This window comes from Macaca fascicularis, chromosome 1 (genome assembly GCF_037993035.2).
Source record: "Macaca fascicularis isolate 582-1 chromosome 1, T2T-MFA8v1.1".
NCBI classification, from domain to species: Eukaryota; Metazoa; Chordata; class Mammalia; order Primates; family Cercopithecidae; genus Macaca; species Macaca fascicularis.
In genome coordinates, this window is record NC_088375.1 from 194,467,392 (window position 1) to 194,482,789 (window position 15,398).

Below are 15,398 nucleotides of genomic sequence, written 5' to 3' on the forward strand. Positions count from 1 at the left end.
ATAGGGAAAGAACAAGGGGCTGGAAATCCAAACACTTGCGAGGCTACTGCCGGCTCTGCCCAGGGTTCCCTAGTGGACATCAGCCAACCATGTCCTTTCTCCGTGTCTCAGTTTCTCCATCTGTGGGGGAAAGGCATGCCACTCTGATGTTCTGACTCTAGCAGGTGCCGATCTTCGGAGTTCCCTCAGTTCACAGCTCTAGACGCCAGTGGAGAGAGGCCCCCTTTCTGACTGCTGGAGCCTGGGCCTCGCCCTTGGGTATGAGAAGTACAGAATTTTCCAAAATACAGTAAGTGAAAGAATTGCCTTTGGAAAACAGAAAACCTGAGTGTAACGCACCCTCCTCCAAGAGTGACGCACAGTAATGGCCAAGCAAACAGTCCTTCCCTGCAATATTTATTAAGGAATTTACACATACACAGGAGAAAGGCAGCCAGGAACTGTAGTTCCCACACATGAAATCTTTTAAGCAAAGTTTTCTTGTCTGAATTTTCAAGTGGGGTGAACAATGACTGAGAGGAAAGCTGTCCCGGCCTCTGCCTCGTACACCTGGGAACGGTGGGGAGACAGAGCACCCGGATACACAGGCATGAAAGAGTCATCAGCAGACTGGGAGAAGGGAGGGGAGAAAGGGAGTTATCAATGACATGGCATTTTTTAAACTGTAAGAAAAACACAACAGTTTTAGGCTGCTGATAAATTAACTCCTCTCTGTTGTAAACCTAAAACTAAACAAAAACAAAAATACCCAGAGCAGATGGGGAGAGGATGGGAGGCGGAACACACATACACACACACACACACACATACACACACTCTCACGTGCACACACAAGCAGTACACGTTAAGCTCTGCATTCCCACTCTAGGGGTTTGTCCTCCAGCCACGGAGCCAGATCCTACTGAAGGCAGGTGGGAGGCAGGAAGGGATGTGTGTCTGTGTGTGGGATCTTCATAAAGTCTTTGGTGCTAATAAAGGCTGACTGAAGCAGCAAGTCCTGAAGCCCCAGATCCGGAAAGCAACTCAGGGTGAAGAGAGTAGAATTTTTGCTCATCCTCATAGGAGGGGGCTTGCCTCACCCCGGGGCTAGGGTCAAACTGACCCAGGGCCCAGGGAGTATTTAGTTTGATTTCAGTACTTGCTTCATTCCCATAAATCATGAGAACATGATGCTTCCCCTTCAAATTTAAACACTTAGAAACAGCTTATTAACATATATAGAAGGACCTCTAAGCTTTCCCGTTTGCCTAATACACAACACCTACAGACCCTTCTGAGAGTCTGACAGGAGCTTTAACCTTGAGGGAAGGTACTCAAAGGTGTGCACGTTTCTCCCACAGTTTAAGTGCCTTCTGCCAACAACTTCTAAGGTGCTGGTGCCAGGAGAGGACTGGGGAGGACGTTGGGATGGCTACGGGGCATGTACAACATAAAGCAACAGAGAGGTCTTCATGTTTGGGAAGTGGCTGGGCAGGATGCCAAACCCCAAATGACTTATTGAGCAATTTCTAAACCAAACAGAGAGGTAGGAAAAGAGGATGGGGGTCAGGGGTGGAGGCTGTGGAAAGGGGAGAGCGAGGGCTGAAGAGAATGGCAGCCATACAGGTGTTTTGTTTTTATTTCCACATCTGAGGACTGAGAGTCTGATTTGCTGCCTGTCCACTTCCGCCGCTCATTGACTGTCCATAGTTCATCATGCCATTGGCTCCATAGAAGTTCATCCCAGCCATCTGCTGGGTCATCTGAAAGGGAGAGAGGAGACTTTCAGACCAGGCCGTGGGCATTCTGCCAATTAGTGCAAAAGGCAGAGTGGGAGTCCCTTTCTCTGCCAGGATGGGGAGAATGAGACAAAGGGAAACTGTTATGGACAGTAAACCCTGGACCTTCGCAGTCAGATCATTTCAAGGCCATGTACATGAACGACTGTTTGGGAGTGCAATGTTGACAGAGACTAGAGCTCAGGGAGGGAAAGAAGGCATCCTGGCATCTGGATCTAGTTGACAGAAAATCAGCATGAGTTCCTCTCTTTTTCCTTTCCAGTTCCTCATCGTAAATAAAAGGGGCCTATTGTTAACTTGCCTGGCCAATCCTAAAAGCTGAAAGGCAAGCCCCCTCCCCAGTGCTCCCGCCTCATCTTCAGTACAGCTATTACTGTCAGTGTCAGGGAAAGCGCTTGAGCAGCCTCTTTCATTTGCAGAAGGGGGAAAAAAGGAACAGGACTGTTCGCAATGAACAAAGGCAGGGGGTAAAAAAGACTAATGTGTCTTCGGTGTATGAGAAGGGAAGGAGCTGGAAGAAAAGTCAGTGGAATAAGGCCTCGGGCAGGATAGGGCGGGGGTCCTTCATGAATTTGATGGAAAGACTGGCCCCCTAGCAGTGAGCAGAAAAATACTTTATGGAGAAAAATGCCTTGAATTTCCTGAGCCTAGTACATTTTCTATATAAATTCTTTTTCTTTACCAACTTTTAAAGTAAATTTCAAACTTACATAAAAGTTGAAAGAATAGTACAATAAAACCCATATATCTTCTTCCTTAAATTCACCAACTGTTAACATTTGCCATATTTTCTCTCCCTCCTTATATAAAAACTTACATTTTTTTGATGAGCATCAAAAGCCGCAGATTAAAAAAAAAAAAAAAACTGCAGCTATCGCGACACTTCACTCCTAAGTCAGGAGACACTTCATAAGAATGAACACTTTAACAGAACCACAAAACCATGAACACACTCCAGAATTTTAACATTAACACAATATTCTAATGTACATGGCATTTCATTTCCAGATCTCTGTAGTTTCCTTTAATCTAGAACAGTTTCCCTACCACTTCCTCCCATTTCTTCCTGACACTGACATTTTTAAGAACCCAGGACAGTTATTTTGTAGCATATCCCACAATTTGGATTCATCTTCTCATAATTGGATCCAGGTTAAATATTTTTGGCAAGATTCTATGGAGGAGATACGATGTCTTTCTTAGTACAAAATATCAGGAAGCACATGGTATTACTTTGTTCCATTGCCAGTAATTTGATGTTTGATCACTTGGCTAAGGTAGTGGCTATATTTCTTTCATTATAATTAATAAATAATCTGAAGGGCATTTCTTTGCAAATGTGGGAATCCTTTGTTCTTTTTACAATTACTATCATTCTTCTGTAAAGAAAGCTTTTTCTCCTTCCATTCCACACCTGGTTTTTAAAAAATATCACCATGGACTCATGGGTTGTTTTTTGTTTTTTTTTTTTCCATTCAGTGTGTCATAATCCATTACTATTGTTACTCTTTTTGATGTTCAAAGTGTCTCACATTTGGCCAGTCAGAGCCATTGGAAGCTGGCTCATGTGTCTCTCTGACATATTCCCATCAGACTTACAGCATTCCATTACTTATGTAAATAAAAACGAAACAATGAAAATATGTGAATTAAAATCTCCACTACAAAAACTAGAAAATAACAAAGTAAACCCATAGAAAGCATATGGAAAGATACACCAAAAATTGAGGTAGAAAACAGAAAAATGTAGCACCAATAAATAAAAATCCTGGTTCTCTGAAAAAAATTAATGAGACTGCTTGGCGTAACTTTTGATAAATTTGAAAACCTCGGTGAAATGGAAAATCTAGGTAAATACAGTTTTCCAAAATTGACTTCCATAGAAGAAACAGAGAAATGTATCAAAGATTTGCTACAAAGGAAAGCAATAGGGACCACAAACTTCACACAGGAATTCCACAAAACCTTCAAAGACCAGTACTACGTAAATTATTCCAGACCACAGAGAAACAAAAACATAAAAATACTTTTTATAAATAAGTATAACCCTGATAAAGATAGCATATACATGCACATGTGCAGTACACATGCACCATACCACTTCTCTGGTATTACTTTGCCTGTCTCTTGGTTTTCACGTTAAATCACTTTGTATTTCTTTGTACCTAGTACAAAACTAGTGTTGCGTTGTGAACCAATTTGAACATCATTTTCTTTTTATAGACGAGTTGCCTACTGATATGACTGGTATGTTTGGTCTTTATTCCATCATATTATATTTTAACTGTGTTTATTGTATTTGCTGCACTTTGTTGTCTGTTTTTAAAAATTTTCAGTGGGGTGCAGTGGCTCATGTCTGTAATCCCAGCACTTTGAGAGGCCAATGCGGGTGGATCACCTGAGGTCAGGAGTTTGAGACTAGCCTGGCCATCATGGTGAAACCCCGTCTCTACTAAAAAATACAAAAAAATTAGCCAGGTGTGGTGGCAGGCACCTGCAATCCCAGCTACTTGGGAGGCTGAGGCAGGAGAATCACTTGAACCCGGGAAGTGGAGGTCGCAGTGAGCTGAGATTGTGCCACTGCACTCCAGCCTGGGCTACAGAGTGAGACTCTGTCTCAGAAAAGAAAAGAAAAAGGGAGAGGGGAGAGGGGAGAGGGGAGAGGGGAGGGAAGGGAAGGGAAAGGGAAGGTGAAAAGAAAAACGAAGGGGAAGGAAAGGGGAAGGGGAAGGGAAGGGGAAAGGGAAGGGGAAGGGGAAGGGAAGGGGAAAGGGAAGGGGAAGGGGAAGGGAAGGGGAAAGGGAAGGGGAAGGGGAAGGGGAAAGGGAAGGGGAAGGGGAGGGGGAAGGAGAAGGGGAAGGGGAAAGGGAAGGGGAAGGGAAGGGGAAGGGGAGGGGGAAGGGGAAGGGGAAGGGGAATATACTTGAGCATATACTTGAGCGTCTTTAAAATACTACTCTCCTTGTTGTTCTTTTTGTATTTTGCTATTAGGAAGTCTGATGTCAACCTGGGTATTTTTTGTTTGTTGTGACAGATTTTTGTGAGAAGGAGGTATGCAAAAGGTTGGAGCCCTAAACAATTTTTTTTTTTTTTGAGATGGAGTCTCGCTCTGTCACCCAGGCTGGAGTGTAGTGGCGCAATCTTGGCTCATTGCAAGCTCTGCCTCCCGGGTTCACATCATTCTCCTGCCTCAACCTCCCGAGTAGCTGGGTCTACAGGCACCCGCCACCACACCTGGCTAATTTTTTTGTACTTTTAGTAGCGACAGGGTTTCGCCATGTTAGCCAGGATGGTCTCAATCTCCTGACCTTGTGATCCGCCTGCCTTGGCCTCCCAAAGTGTTGGGATTACAGGTGTAAGCCACCGTGCCCAGCCACCCTAAACATTTTTAATGTTCTTTAAAGTCTGTAGGTTTACCAGGATATATTTTAGAGTTTACTATTCTGGGTCAATTTTCCCTGATACACAATGGGCTCTTCCCCTATTATATCCAAGTCTTTTATTACTAGAAAGTTTTCTGGTGTTGTAGTTTTAAATACATTAATTCTGTCCCATATTTTGTTTTATTTATTTTGTCTTTATTTCTTTGGGCATCTCCAAATATATTTATGTTAGGTTTTCTTTGCCTAACTTCTATATTAATTTCCATCTGATTCTTCTTACTCCTTTCTATGTTTAGTTTTTATTCTCTTAGCTGTTTCATGCCTTTCCTCAATGCCATATATATTTTCAGTTCAATCTATTGTTCTTTGGCTAACTTGTAACTCAGTCTTTATAAGAACATTTTGGCTTTTTCTTCAATTTCTTTTCTGAGTTCAGTAAACTTTCATTTCACAACATTCAGTTTTTTATCCATTTTGGCTTTAAGTTTTTGAATTTCTGATTTAAGGTGTTTTGTCTTATCTGCAAATGTTTGTTTAAGGACATTTAATTCAGGTTGATAAATAGTGTAATGATTTTCTTCTGCTTCATGACTGTTTTTTGAGGGAGAATATTCATTACGTGAAATGTTTTGATTTTCATTTTCTATTTTCTTCTTGTAGTAGTTTTGCACAAATGTCAGCTGCCATGTTTGGTTTATTTTGTAAGGTCGTATTTTTTTTCTCAATCAGCAATAATAGGTGTGAGGGTTTGGGGAGGCTTACTAAATTTCTTAGATTAAAAGCACCATCTTTTATTAGTGAAGTGGTTATTTTGGAAGAGGGAGGAAGGTGTATATTTGATTTTGTGGTTCTCATTTCCATTTCTCGTGTCTTTCTTTCCCTTCACCACCAGTCCTCCAAAGGGTACCTCCTCCTTTTAGGCCATGCCCATCTCCCCGAGAAGCAATGCTTTTCCAAGGTTACTACCTATACTCCTATATATCTCAAGTCTCCTATTTTTGATCCTCCAAGTAAACAGAGTTCTAATCTGCCACATCTCAGACCTGTTCTCAGGATGTCTTTGATGAGGGTAGGTCCTTCTCCTTCTGGGGAGTTACTTTATCTGTGGTATTACTGCTAGGCCCCTGCTCCATCTTCTGTTTTTACAGCCTCCTCTGTGATGCTGGCTCTGCTAGATTTGGTGTTTATATGCCCATTGCCAGGCCATTTGAACCTTGTCTACCAAATGAGATTGTTGTGAGAATATCTGCATTCATTGTTTGTATAGGGTTTTTTTGTGTGTTTGTTTTTGCTTTTGAGAATGTGTGGAGAGATTCAGATTTAGGCAGTTGCACTTATTCTACAGGAATTCTACAGAACTGAGGAGTTCTTCCTCAGAAAGGATGACTTTAGACAGACCTTCTAGGGGAAAAAAAAAAGCAAACCTAACAATATCTCTGGCATTATCTCATTTACATGGAAAGGACTCAAAGGATAGTGGAGAGGTACAAAGTGAAACAAACTTGAGGAAGGCTCAAAACTCTTGCTGCAAGTAAAATGGGATAGCTTACCTGAGTAAGGTTCCACTGCAGCTGCTGAGCTGGCTGGACCCCATACACAGTCTGGGGCATAGCTGCCATGCCTGCCATGTAGCCAGCCTGCTGGGTGGTCATCATTCCATTCGGCACACCCATCATTGATGCCTGCATGCCACCCATATAGCCTGCAGGCATGGCCATGGGGGCAACCATCCCAGAAGCTCCTGGCTGAGCTACCATGCCTACTGGTGGAGGCATCATGCTCCCCATTATGCTGTTAGGAGGTGTAACCCCAGGGAAGCTGGGGTAGGCTGTGGGATATGCCATCTGAGCGGGAGCCATGAACATTGCTGTCAAGACAACACACATACAGGTCTGTTAAAGAGTGAAAAACATAGTCAGCCCAAACTCTCCCTGGCTACCCCTTTCCAGCTGGAATTTCTCAGGATTACTCTACTCACAATGCTCTTTACACAGCAAAGTAGTCAGAGTCTCTACAAGGCCTGCTATGGCTTACCAATGGGCTGCTGACTGAGTCATTTTCCCTTTAGGGTCCAGATCCAGACCTTGAGTTAGACTTCACCGAAGTGTGACCCCAGACTCCACAGAAGTATGACTCTGAGTTACATTAATTTCTATCTGCTGATACTTTGGTCATGTTCAGGTTTGTTTGCTGTATGACATCCTGGTCCCCAAAGTATCTGTCCTCTGTCACAGTAAATAAATCCTGCATGGAAGCCCTCATGTCTCTATCTGGCACATGGCCATGATACCCAGGAAGTCTACCTTGAGTAGGCATTTGAGGCGTCTGGGATCCATATAGTGAAAGAATGGAGTCTTTAGAGAGCTGTTTCTTGCCTATTTCTTCTGATTTGCTCCCTGGCTCCGGAAACAGGTTCAGGTTTTCAGGAACAGAGCCAGCACTCCCTGCAGTTGGCATGGAACCTACAACCTTAGGGCAAAGAGGGCAGGGGAAGAATTGAAATGGTTCTCATGGGGGTCTCCTTAAGGATCTCCCTTCCCTCTCTGCTGTTCCTAACATCTGCAATAAGAATTCATGGTTCAAGTTACTAGCTTCCTGACATTTTTACCATTGAAATATCTGAAAACACCTGATAATTAAGCTCTGTTACAATTCTTTCCTTTCACCAAAACATGTGATTTGGTAGGAACAAACAAACAAAACAACCCACAAATGACGCAGCAGGGGGAATTGAGTTTAGATCCCAGTGTAGCCATTTACTAGTATAACCAGAGGCTAGTGACATAACTTTTATGAACTAATGTTTCCACACCTGTAAAATTCACACTTTGCAGGTTTGTGGTGAAGATGTGAAATTATTAATGAAATACACAAAATGATATACAAAAACCACCTCACACTGTGCCCGAGACATAGCAGGCATTTCACGAATGGTAGCCATTAAAGGTTTCAAATCTTCCTACCCACAATTCTCTGGCAGTAACTCAGGCCTAGGAGCTAGCCTCAAGTATCAGCCTTCACAATATCACACACTTTCCACAGAAGCAACTCAAAGGGCCCACTCTTTTTGAGCAGGAGAAAAAAATGGCATGAACAGCAATCTTAGATTGTGACAGAAATGACACAATGTTAAGGGAAGAATGAAGAATAAAGAAAACCAAAGTCCAACTCCACCAAGGAAGCATGACTTGGTTCTATAATTAAGATATCAAAATCACCCATTTCAGAATGTTCTTTAATCCTGAGGAGCCCACAAGACTCACCTTTCTGGAACCTGAAGAAGAAGGGGATGGAACAGAGGCCAAGAGATCTAAATCCTTCTCTAGGGTATTGCCGGTCTTACTATTTGCAATGGAGCAGGACACAGGAGCATCTAGAAAGAGAGATTGAAGTTAAGATGCAGCACTGCTTATTAAGCCCATGCCTTCCTTCTATTCTAGACAAAAAGCAAAGGTAGCCCATAATCTCACAGACCTAGAAATCTAGACTTCTAGAACCATCTAGCATGGATGGGGCTTCTCAAAAGAGGCTTCACCCCACATTCCCAGGGTGCTCTGGGAAAGCCTGTAGCCCAGCTATCAGGCACAGGGCAGCAGAAGCCCAGGCCTGAAGGCTATTTCAGCACCGCAGTGAGGGGCTGGCTGGCTCCCTTTTGGCTATTTAAAGGGCAAGGTATGAAGGGTTCATTTTCAGAGAGCAAGGAAAGGTACAGAAATTAGAAACCTAAGTAGCCAATAACTTAAGTGCAGAAGCAGATGGAAACAAAGTGCAACCATCAGTGCTGTGAAAGGCAGACAATAGGCTTTCTTTCTGAAACGGTAGAATCACTAGTTCAGAATTTCAAAGGTTTAGAGAAAAATGACCACAGGCCATCTCAGAAACAGCCTGCATCTGAAAAATGAAAAGAATGCAGGCAGGGAGTGGAGTACAGGGAAGTGACATGAGGCTCAAAGGTGCTGTTTAGCAAAATTGCTAACATTTATGGAGGGTTCAGTATGTACCAGGCATGGGGCTAAGAGCTTTAGAGGCATTATCTCATTTAATCCTTCCAACAACACCTTTGAAGTAGAGACTCATTCTCACTGCACAGATTAGGAAAGCAACATTAGAGGTTAAGTAAACTACCCAAGGTCACATAGACAGTGAGTAACACAGCGGGACACTGGCTCCAAAGGCCATGCTCTTAACCACTACACCATACTGTCGCTCTGAAAAGTGTCATGGTAAACACTTCCTTAGAGCAAATGTTCAGATATAAAACAGATCAGGAAGAGTGTGAGAGAACAGTCTTAGCAATGAAGACAAAACTGGAGAATCCCATCTTTACCTATCTTCCAGGGTCACTGAGAATTCATCAAAATTTGTAAGAACATGGAAGCTGAAAAGTCCAACTCTTACCAAGGCCCAACAAATCCATGACAGGCGCTGTGGATTTCGGGGAGCTTTTCCGAGGTAGCTGTGGGTCTTCTTTTTTCTGTGGCTAAGGTGAAAATATGTTATAGAAAGAAATAAGCAGGTGTTTTTGAACTCTTTATTCCCATCTCCACTGTAAAGCCATGGTGTTCTTGTGGGTAGGGCTACTGTTATTCAAAAAGAGTTACCAAAGAAATGAAACTCAGGAAGTGTCAGGTGAAAGAATCAAGTCAGGAGGCAGAAGTGCATAAACCAAACCTGAAGCGAAAAACAAAGATATCACCTGTGATTGTCTGGCGTCCTAAAGAGACAGATCTTTCTGAAACCAAGACAACCACAGAACAGGGGATCCAACAGAAGCAGCAGTTTTTGGTCCCAGGAAAAGCCAAGAATAAAGGTAGGTATCTGATGGTACAAGAGCCAAGAGCCAACAAATCTCCCAGTGGTTAGAAAACCTTTTACTTTAACACCGAAAGAGAGGTCGGTTTAAAGATTACCTAATTCACTCTGCCAATATCACTAGTGACTGTGTCCATAGACAATGTGATTCAGAATGATGATAAAAGACTCTTCCTTAAGCAATAGTAAGTAAAGTCCTCTCTCCCAAGATTCCAAGCTTTTATATTAGAGATTCTACTACTACAGCCACAATATGTCCTGTGGAAAAAGAAGCGTGTCTGTTTCAACATGACAAAGCAAGAATATAAGAAGGGATCATTTAAAATGGTCTAGTATGGCCTCACTTCTGGACTGTTCTTCATTGAAATCGGAAAATGGGGTACAGAAGGTCTAACAAGAGAAGCACTAATGTGGAAATAGCATCTGCTCAGAAGGTGTCCCACGGCCTTGGCATTCTGGCTTGGAACGTGCCTCTTGCTTAGACAGAACAGATGCACTTCCTGAGTTCCCATCTGACCCCAAAGAGAAGCTCTTACAGAGCAGATTTAGGCAGCAACTGGTAATGGGAGAGCAGAGGTGATAGCAGGCGATCCAATCCAGATGCAGAACCCTCTAGCCCCAGCTGTGATGGTGCAATGGTACTCACCACGAGGCCTCCTACTCTCCCTTTCACAAATATACACATACCTGAGGCTGTCCATACAGTGCAAATACTTCCCAACTTACCATTTTCACCTTCTCGAAAACAACAGGTTCCAACTTTTTTTCTGGAACTGGTTCGCTCCCTCTTTTCCACTTGTCATCTTTTTCTTTCTATAATGATTTAACAAGACAAAGAACACAGGGCCCAAGGTGACTAATAGTTTGATAAATCGTAATTCCAAGTGTCCGAAAAGGACAGCCCAAATCCCTACCGATTCTGATGCAAGCTTCAGGGCCGGGGTCTTGGTGTGGAGCATGAGAGTTGACCTCTTCCACATTAGCCTCAATGCTGTACGATGTGTCTTCCAAACACCTTAGGCACCCGCCCTCCTAACCCACTCATGACTCTTGATATTTGCAGTCGAGGCTATGTACAGATGCTAAAACATTTTACCAGTATGCTACCCATCTGTGCCCCAAATTTAATTTGCCCATGCTTTGAGAGGTCTCCCCTCATCTTGGTATACTAATGAATAAGTTCATCTTACTCAGCTTATGTCCTTTGTGATATCATAAATTCAATCATAGGTCCTCTCAATAGTCATTTCTTTTTTTAACAGTCAGAAAATAAACCTTAATTTCAAGTTTACAGATTAGAAGAACAAAAATTAAGTTTTAAAGTCAAATAAACATCTAAATGTAAAACAAAACCACAAAGTAATCTTAAGAATACAGAGTACAGCATACATATGAAAAACATGTTTGGTCTTGCCAGTGATAAAAAATGCAATTTAAAATGCACTTTATGCAGAGCGAAAGATCTTTCTACAATGTTGGTAGGGATGAAGTGAAACCAGTACTCTTATACAATGCTGAGGAGAGAGAGTCAAATGGTACAACTTCTGGAAAGTATATTGGCAAAACTAGGAAGAGACAAATGTTGAAATCCTTTGACCCAGATGATACCATATCTTGTAATGTATTTTACGAAAATAGTCCAAAATATGAAAAAGGTTAAATGCACCAAGAAGTTCACCCCAGAATTATTTATGCTAAAAAAACCTTAAATAACAACACTTATGCCACAGAGGGGAAATGGTAAAATAAATTATTACTTTCAGTGATTTAGCTACTCACTGAAAGATGATGCAACAATCAAAAATTATAAATACCATATAAGCGACATAGAAATATATGTTAAGTGGAATGAAGGCAGGAGAAGTCTATATAACTGTATTATAATTATGCCTCCAAAAAGAAACTATATAGAAAGAAAGAGGAAAACACCAAGAAGATAATTATTAGCAAAGATAGTGAGAGTATGCATGGATATTTCACTTTAATTTTCATTTTCTCTAAAATAATCTTATAATCAATACATGCAGCTTTTTCATATGAAGTGTATGTCTTTAATACAGACATTTCATTTAAGTTAAAAATGTTTTATCTGTCCATTATAAAAAGAATAGTTTTTAACAAAGCCAGTTTCTTTTCATTTGATATTAAATGTCTTCACTTAGCAAATATTAATTATTGGCATAAAAATCTTCACAAGAATATGAAAAAAATCTAAGTACATTAAATAACAAACTCTGAAATAGCTTTTTGGTAAATGGGAGGTTATTTCCTTCCTAAGAAAAACATCCAGTAACTGGGCTTGCTTTCATGGGTACAGGACACCAGCATCGTAATCATGAATACCCTGAGGGCAGAGCTGCTGTTTCTACAATAGCTGTGTACAAATAGCAACTCTACTCCTTCACCATCTGAATTATCTCAGATACCCTTGGCTGACCTCATCTGAGTTCATATCTTTAGCCACAATGAACAGAGCTGGGCAGACAGACCACAGTTTTCTACAGATAAAAGGAAATGTGTGTGCTTGGGTTCTAAACTGTTTTTGATGATGCCATCCAAGCTGTAGCTGCACACTGGGTTAATTCTTTCTTGGCACAGATATGATACTGACAAGTCCCTTTTCTGGATGACTGCAAGATAAGAGTCCTTCATACAAAGTTGAGAAGGAATCATTTTTACCTAACTATATGTATTACCTTACACTTACTTGCCTGTGTTGAAATTCACCTACCAGTTAAATGCCCCTTTCACATAGCTTCATAAGATCAATCTGAAGCGGATTCCAATTAGCTTAACTTTTAATTACCCAGAAGGGCTTAGAGCTCCACGCAAACAGTGATTTCACTGTCTATGATATCATTATTACATAACTAGAATAGATGATAGATAGGTAGGACCTGTGCTAGAAGTGAAGAATCCCTTACTCTCAATAATTCTGTGACTAGAGAAATAGCTAATTATTCCTAAGAGAATTTTCTGTAGAATCTTGTTAAAGGTTATTTAAAGGTCTAAATAGTCATATCTATTGGTTCTCCATTAGTTGTCATTAGTTAGGCATATTTTCCTCTTTCAGAAACCATGCTGTCGCTGTCTGTCCCCCATGTGTTATATTTGTTCTAGTTATCATACACTGTATTGCAGATTCTCAACATGCCTAGGGTGGAATGTGTTCTTGGAAACTGGTAGTCAGCCTCCCTCTGAAACCCTTCTCAGAAACAAGGGTCACATTGGCAATCAGTCCACCAACACACTGGTTATCCGCAGGTAATGCTGGAAATATACATTGGTCAAACTGAAGGAAACTGGTGATTTAATTACACCTACTTTTGTTGATTTCATTTACAGGAAAAAAGTATATATGTGTGTATATATCTATGTCGATAGACATATGTGTAGTACATATACACTTATATTGTTTTATTTGATCTACTATATGTAACATGTCCATCTCAAGAAATAATTCAAAACTGGGAATCATCAGTAACACCTTCTAACTACAGGTTAAGGCAAAGAATTCACTGATAGGCAGAAGTTTTTTTCATGATATCGCATGGTCTTGACTCAGTAACTGGCATTTTTTACTTTTGCTTAAATATTTATTTTGAGACAGGGTCAAACTCCGTTGCCTAGGCGGGAGTGAAGTGGTGCAATCATAGCTCACTGTAGCCTCAACCTCCCTGGCTCACGTGATCCTCCCACCTCAGCCTCCCAAGTAGCTGGTGACTACAGGCGTGTATACCACCATGCCTGGCTAATTTTTAAATTTTTTGTAGAAATGGGGGTCTTGCTTTGTTGCCCAGGCTGTTCTTAAACTCCTAGGCTCAAGTGATCCTCCCAGTTCAGCCTCCCAAAGTGATGGGATTAGGGGATGAGCCACCACACTTGGTCTACTTTTGCATTTTTTAAAAGACGGTTTTGGAATGTTTTGGTAGCAGTTCTTCAAAGTGTTCTCTGGCCTGATTTAATAAGCAAATTACTTATTATGGACAAAACTTGAAAGATGTATAACCAACCCTAAAGGCATTGATGTCCAGACTTCGGTCCATGTATTTCTTCTTCTCATATTTGTCTCGAATAAATCCTTCGACAGCTCTGCAAAAAGCTCATTAAGGATGAATCAAATAAGCCTCTCAAACAGTAAGAAGATAAAAGGTCAATTGTGTTCCATGGAGCATTGTTCTCCTCCTTCCCTCTTGCCTGGTTTCCCCACATGGCTCCTGCCTGTTCATAGGCAATTTCTCTGACCAAAGCCTTAAAATGCTTCCTTCACAGTTACAGCAGGGAATCCTCACGAAAATTTCTATGCTTTTCCTTCAGCATAATGATAGCAGCAAGTGGAATTAATCTACAAATTGACATTGGAGGTGGCTATACATCTGTGGCTGTTCTAGAATATAGGTAAAGCAGTCAAATGTCTATTTTAAAGCACTTAGGTCAATAGGCCTCAAACAAAGGCACGTAAGTACCCCTTGAAAACATAAACTCTTGTGCCCCACTGCCAAATTCTGACCAGTGGGTCTTCTGCAAGGCCCCAGATCTGCGTTTAACAGGTTCCACCTGAATCCATTAAAAAAAAAAAAGAACCTTAACAAGATGATCTATAAACTACATTTTGAGAAGCACTGCCTTTAGGGGATTTGGTTTTGTGTCCTAGGTGCTATCTCTGTTGAACAGATGGTGGAAGAAAGTTATTGGTTATTGATAAACTGGTAAACAACAGTTAATTCTTTCACCCAAGACATAAAAAGATGATAAAAATGAATGGCCATTTTGCTGACTGCCAGGGTTAACAGAGCACAATAAACTACTATTTTTAATTAAACAATAGTTTCAGAGATCCAAAATAAACTAGTGGAGATGTAACTTTATGGAAGAATACACAGTGAAATCACTGCAGTCTTAATTCCAGAGTGAGTCTTCTTCAAGTGACACCATATGACAATTCTGACATTCGCAAATACATGTGCTTTTTTGTGCATCTTGGTTGCAGGACAGAGGACAAGCAAGGACACTGACTAATCCACATAGAGATGACCCAGTCACATTACAGGACTGGAGTCTTGTTTGACTCTCCCCAAACATCAGAATACCACTCAGCCTTCTAAGTTGCTCCAGAAAAGATACGGGTCTATCTGAGGTCGCCGAAAGGTCTCAGGAAGATAGGCTTCATAAAGTCGGTTTGCCTTTCCATTTCCCATCTCTTGCATGCACTGTGACCAAAGAGAATGTAGAAACATGGCATGTCAGATCAAGAAAGAACTGAAAAACTTCTCACCCAATTCCACTACTGTACAATTGAAGAACCAACCTAGAGAGTGTCAGAACCAAGATTCTGATTTCCAATTCATGATTCTCTCTACCTTACTAGGAATTCCCAATCATTTGCCCCAAGCTGTCTTTCCCCCTACTCCATAGGTTCCTTTTA

At 41.3% G+C, this 15,398-nt stretch overlaps 1 protein-coding gene across 4 annotated transcripts in view; it reads right to left on the reverse strand.

The window, feature by feature from the left end:
• Positions 1 to 379: 379 nt before the first annotated feature.
• The window catches only part of SMAP2 (small ArfGAP2), a 48,896-nt gene continuing 33,877 nt past the window's right edge, over positions 380 to 15,398 (reverse strand). For 3 of the 4 annotated variants that reach the window (XM_045373651.3, XM_005543835.5, XM_065524570.2), the window contains 8 exons: positions 15,098 to 15,183; positions 13,987 to 14,065; positions 10,700 to 10,786; positions 9,560 to 9,641; positions 8,425 to 8,534; positions 7,465 to 7,630; positions 6,712 to 7,028; positions 380 to 1,742 (listed from right to left, as the gene is read on the reverse strand). In XM_045373651.3, the coding sequence (XP_045229586.1) occupies positions 1,617 to 1,742; positions 6,712 to 7,028; positions 7,465 to 7,630; positions 8,425 to 8,534; positions 9,560 to 9,641; positions 10,700 to 10,786; positions 13,987 to 14,065; positions 15,098 to 15,180 (1,050 nt within the window). In that variant the 5' untranslated portion in view covers positions 15,181 to 15,183 and the 3' untranslated portion in view covers positions 380 to 1,616. The remainder of the gene's footprint in view (positions 1,743 to 6,711; positions 7,029 to 7,464; positions 7,631 to 8,424; positions 8,535 to 9,559; positions 9,642 to 10,699; positions 10,787 to 13,986; positions 14,066 to 15,097; positions 15,184 to 15,398) is intronic. The other variant, XM_074011141.1, reaches the window with a different exon arrangement.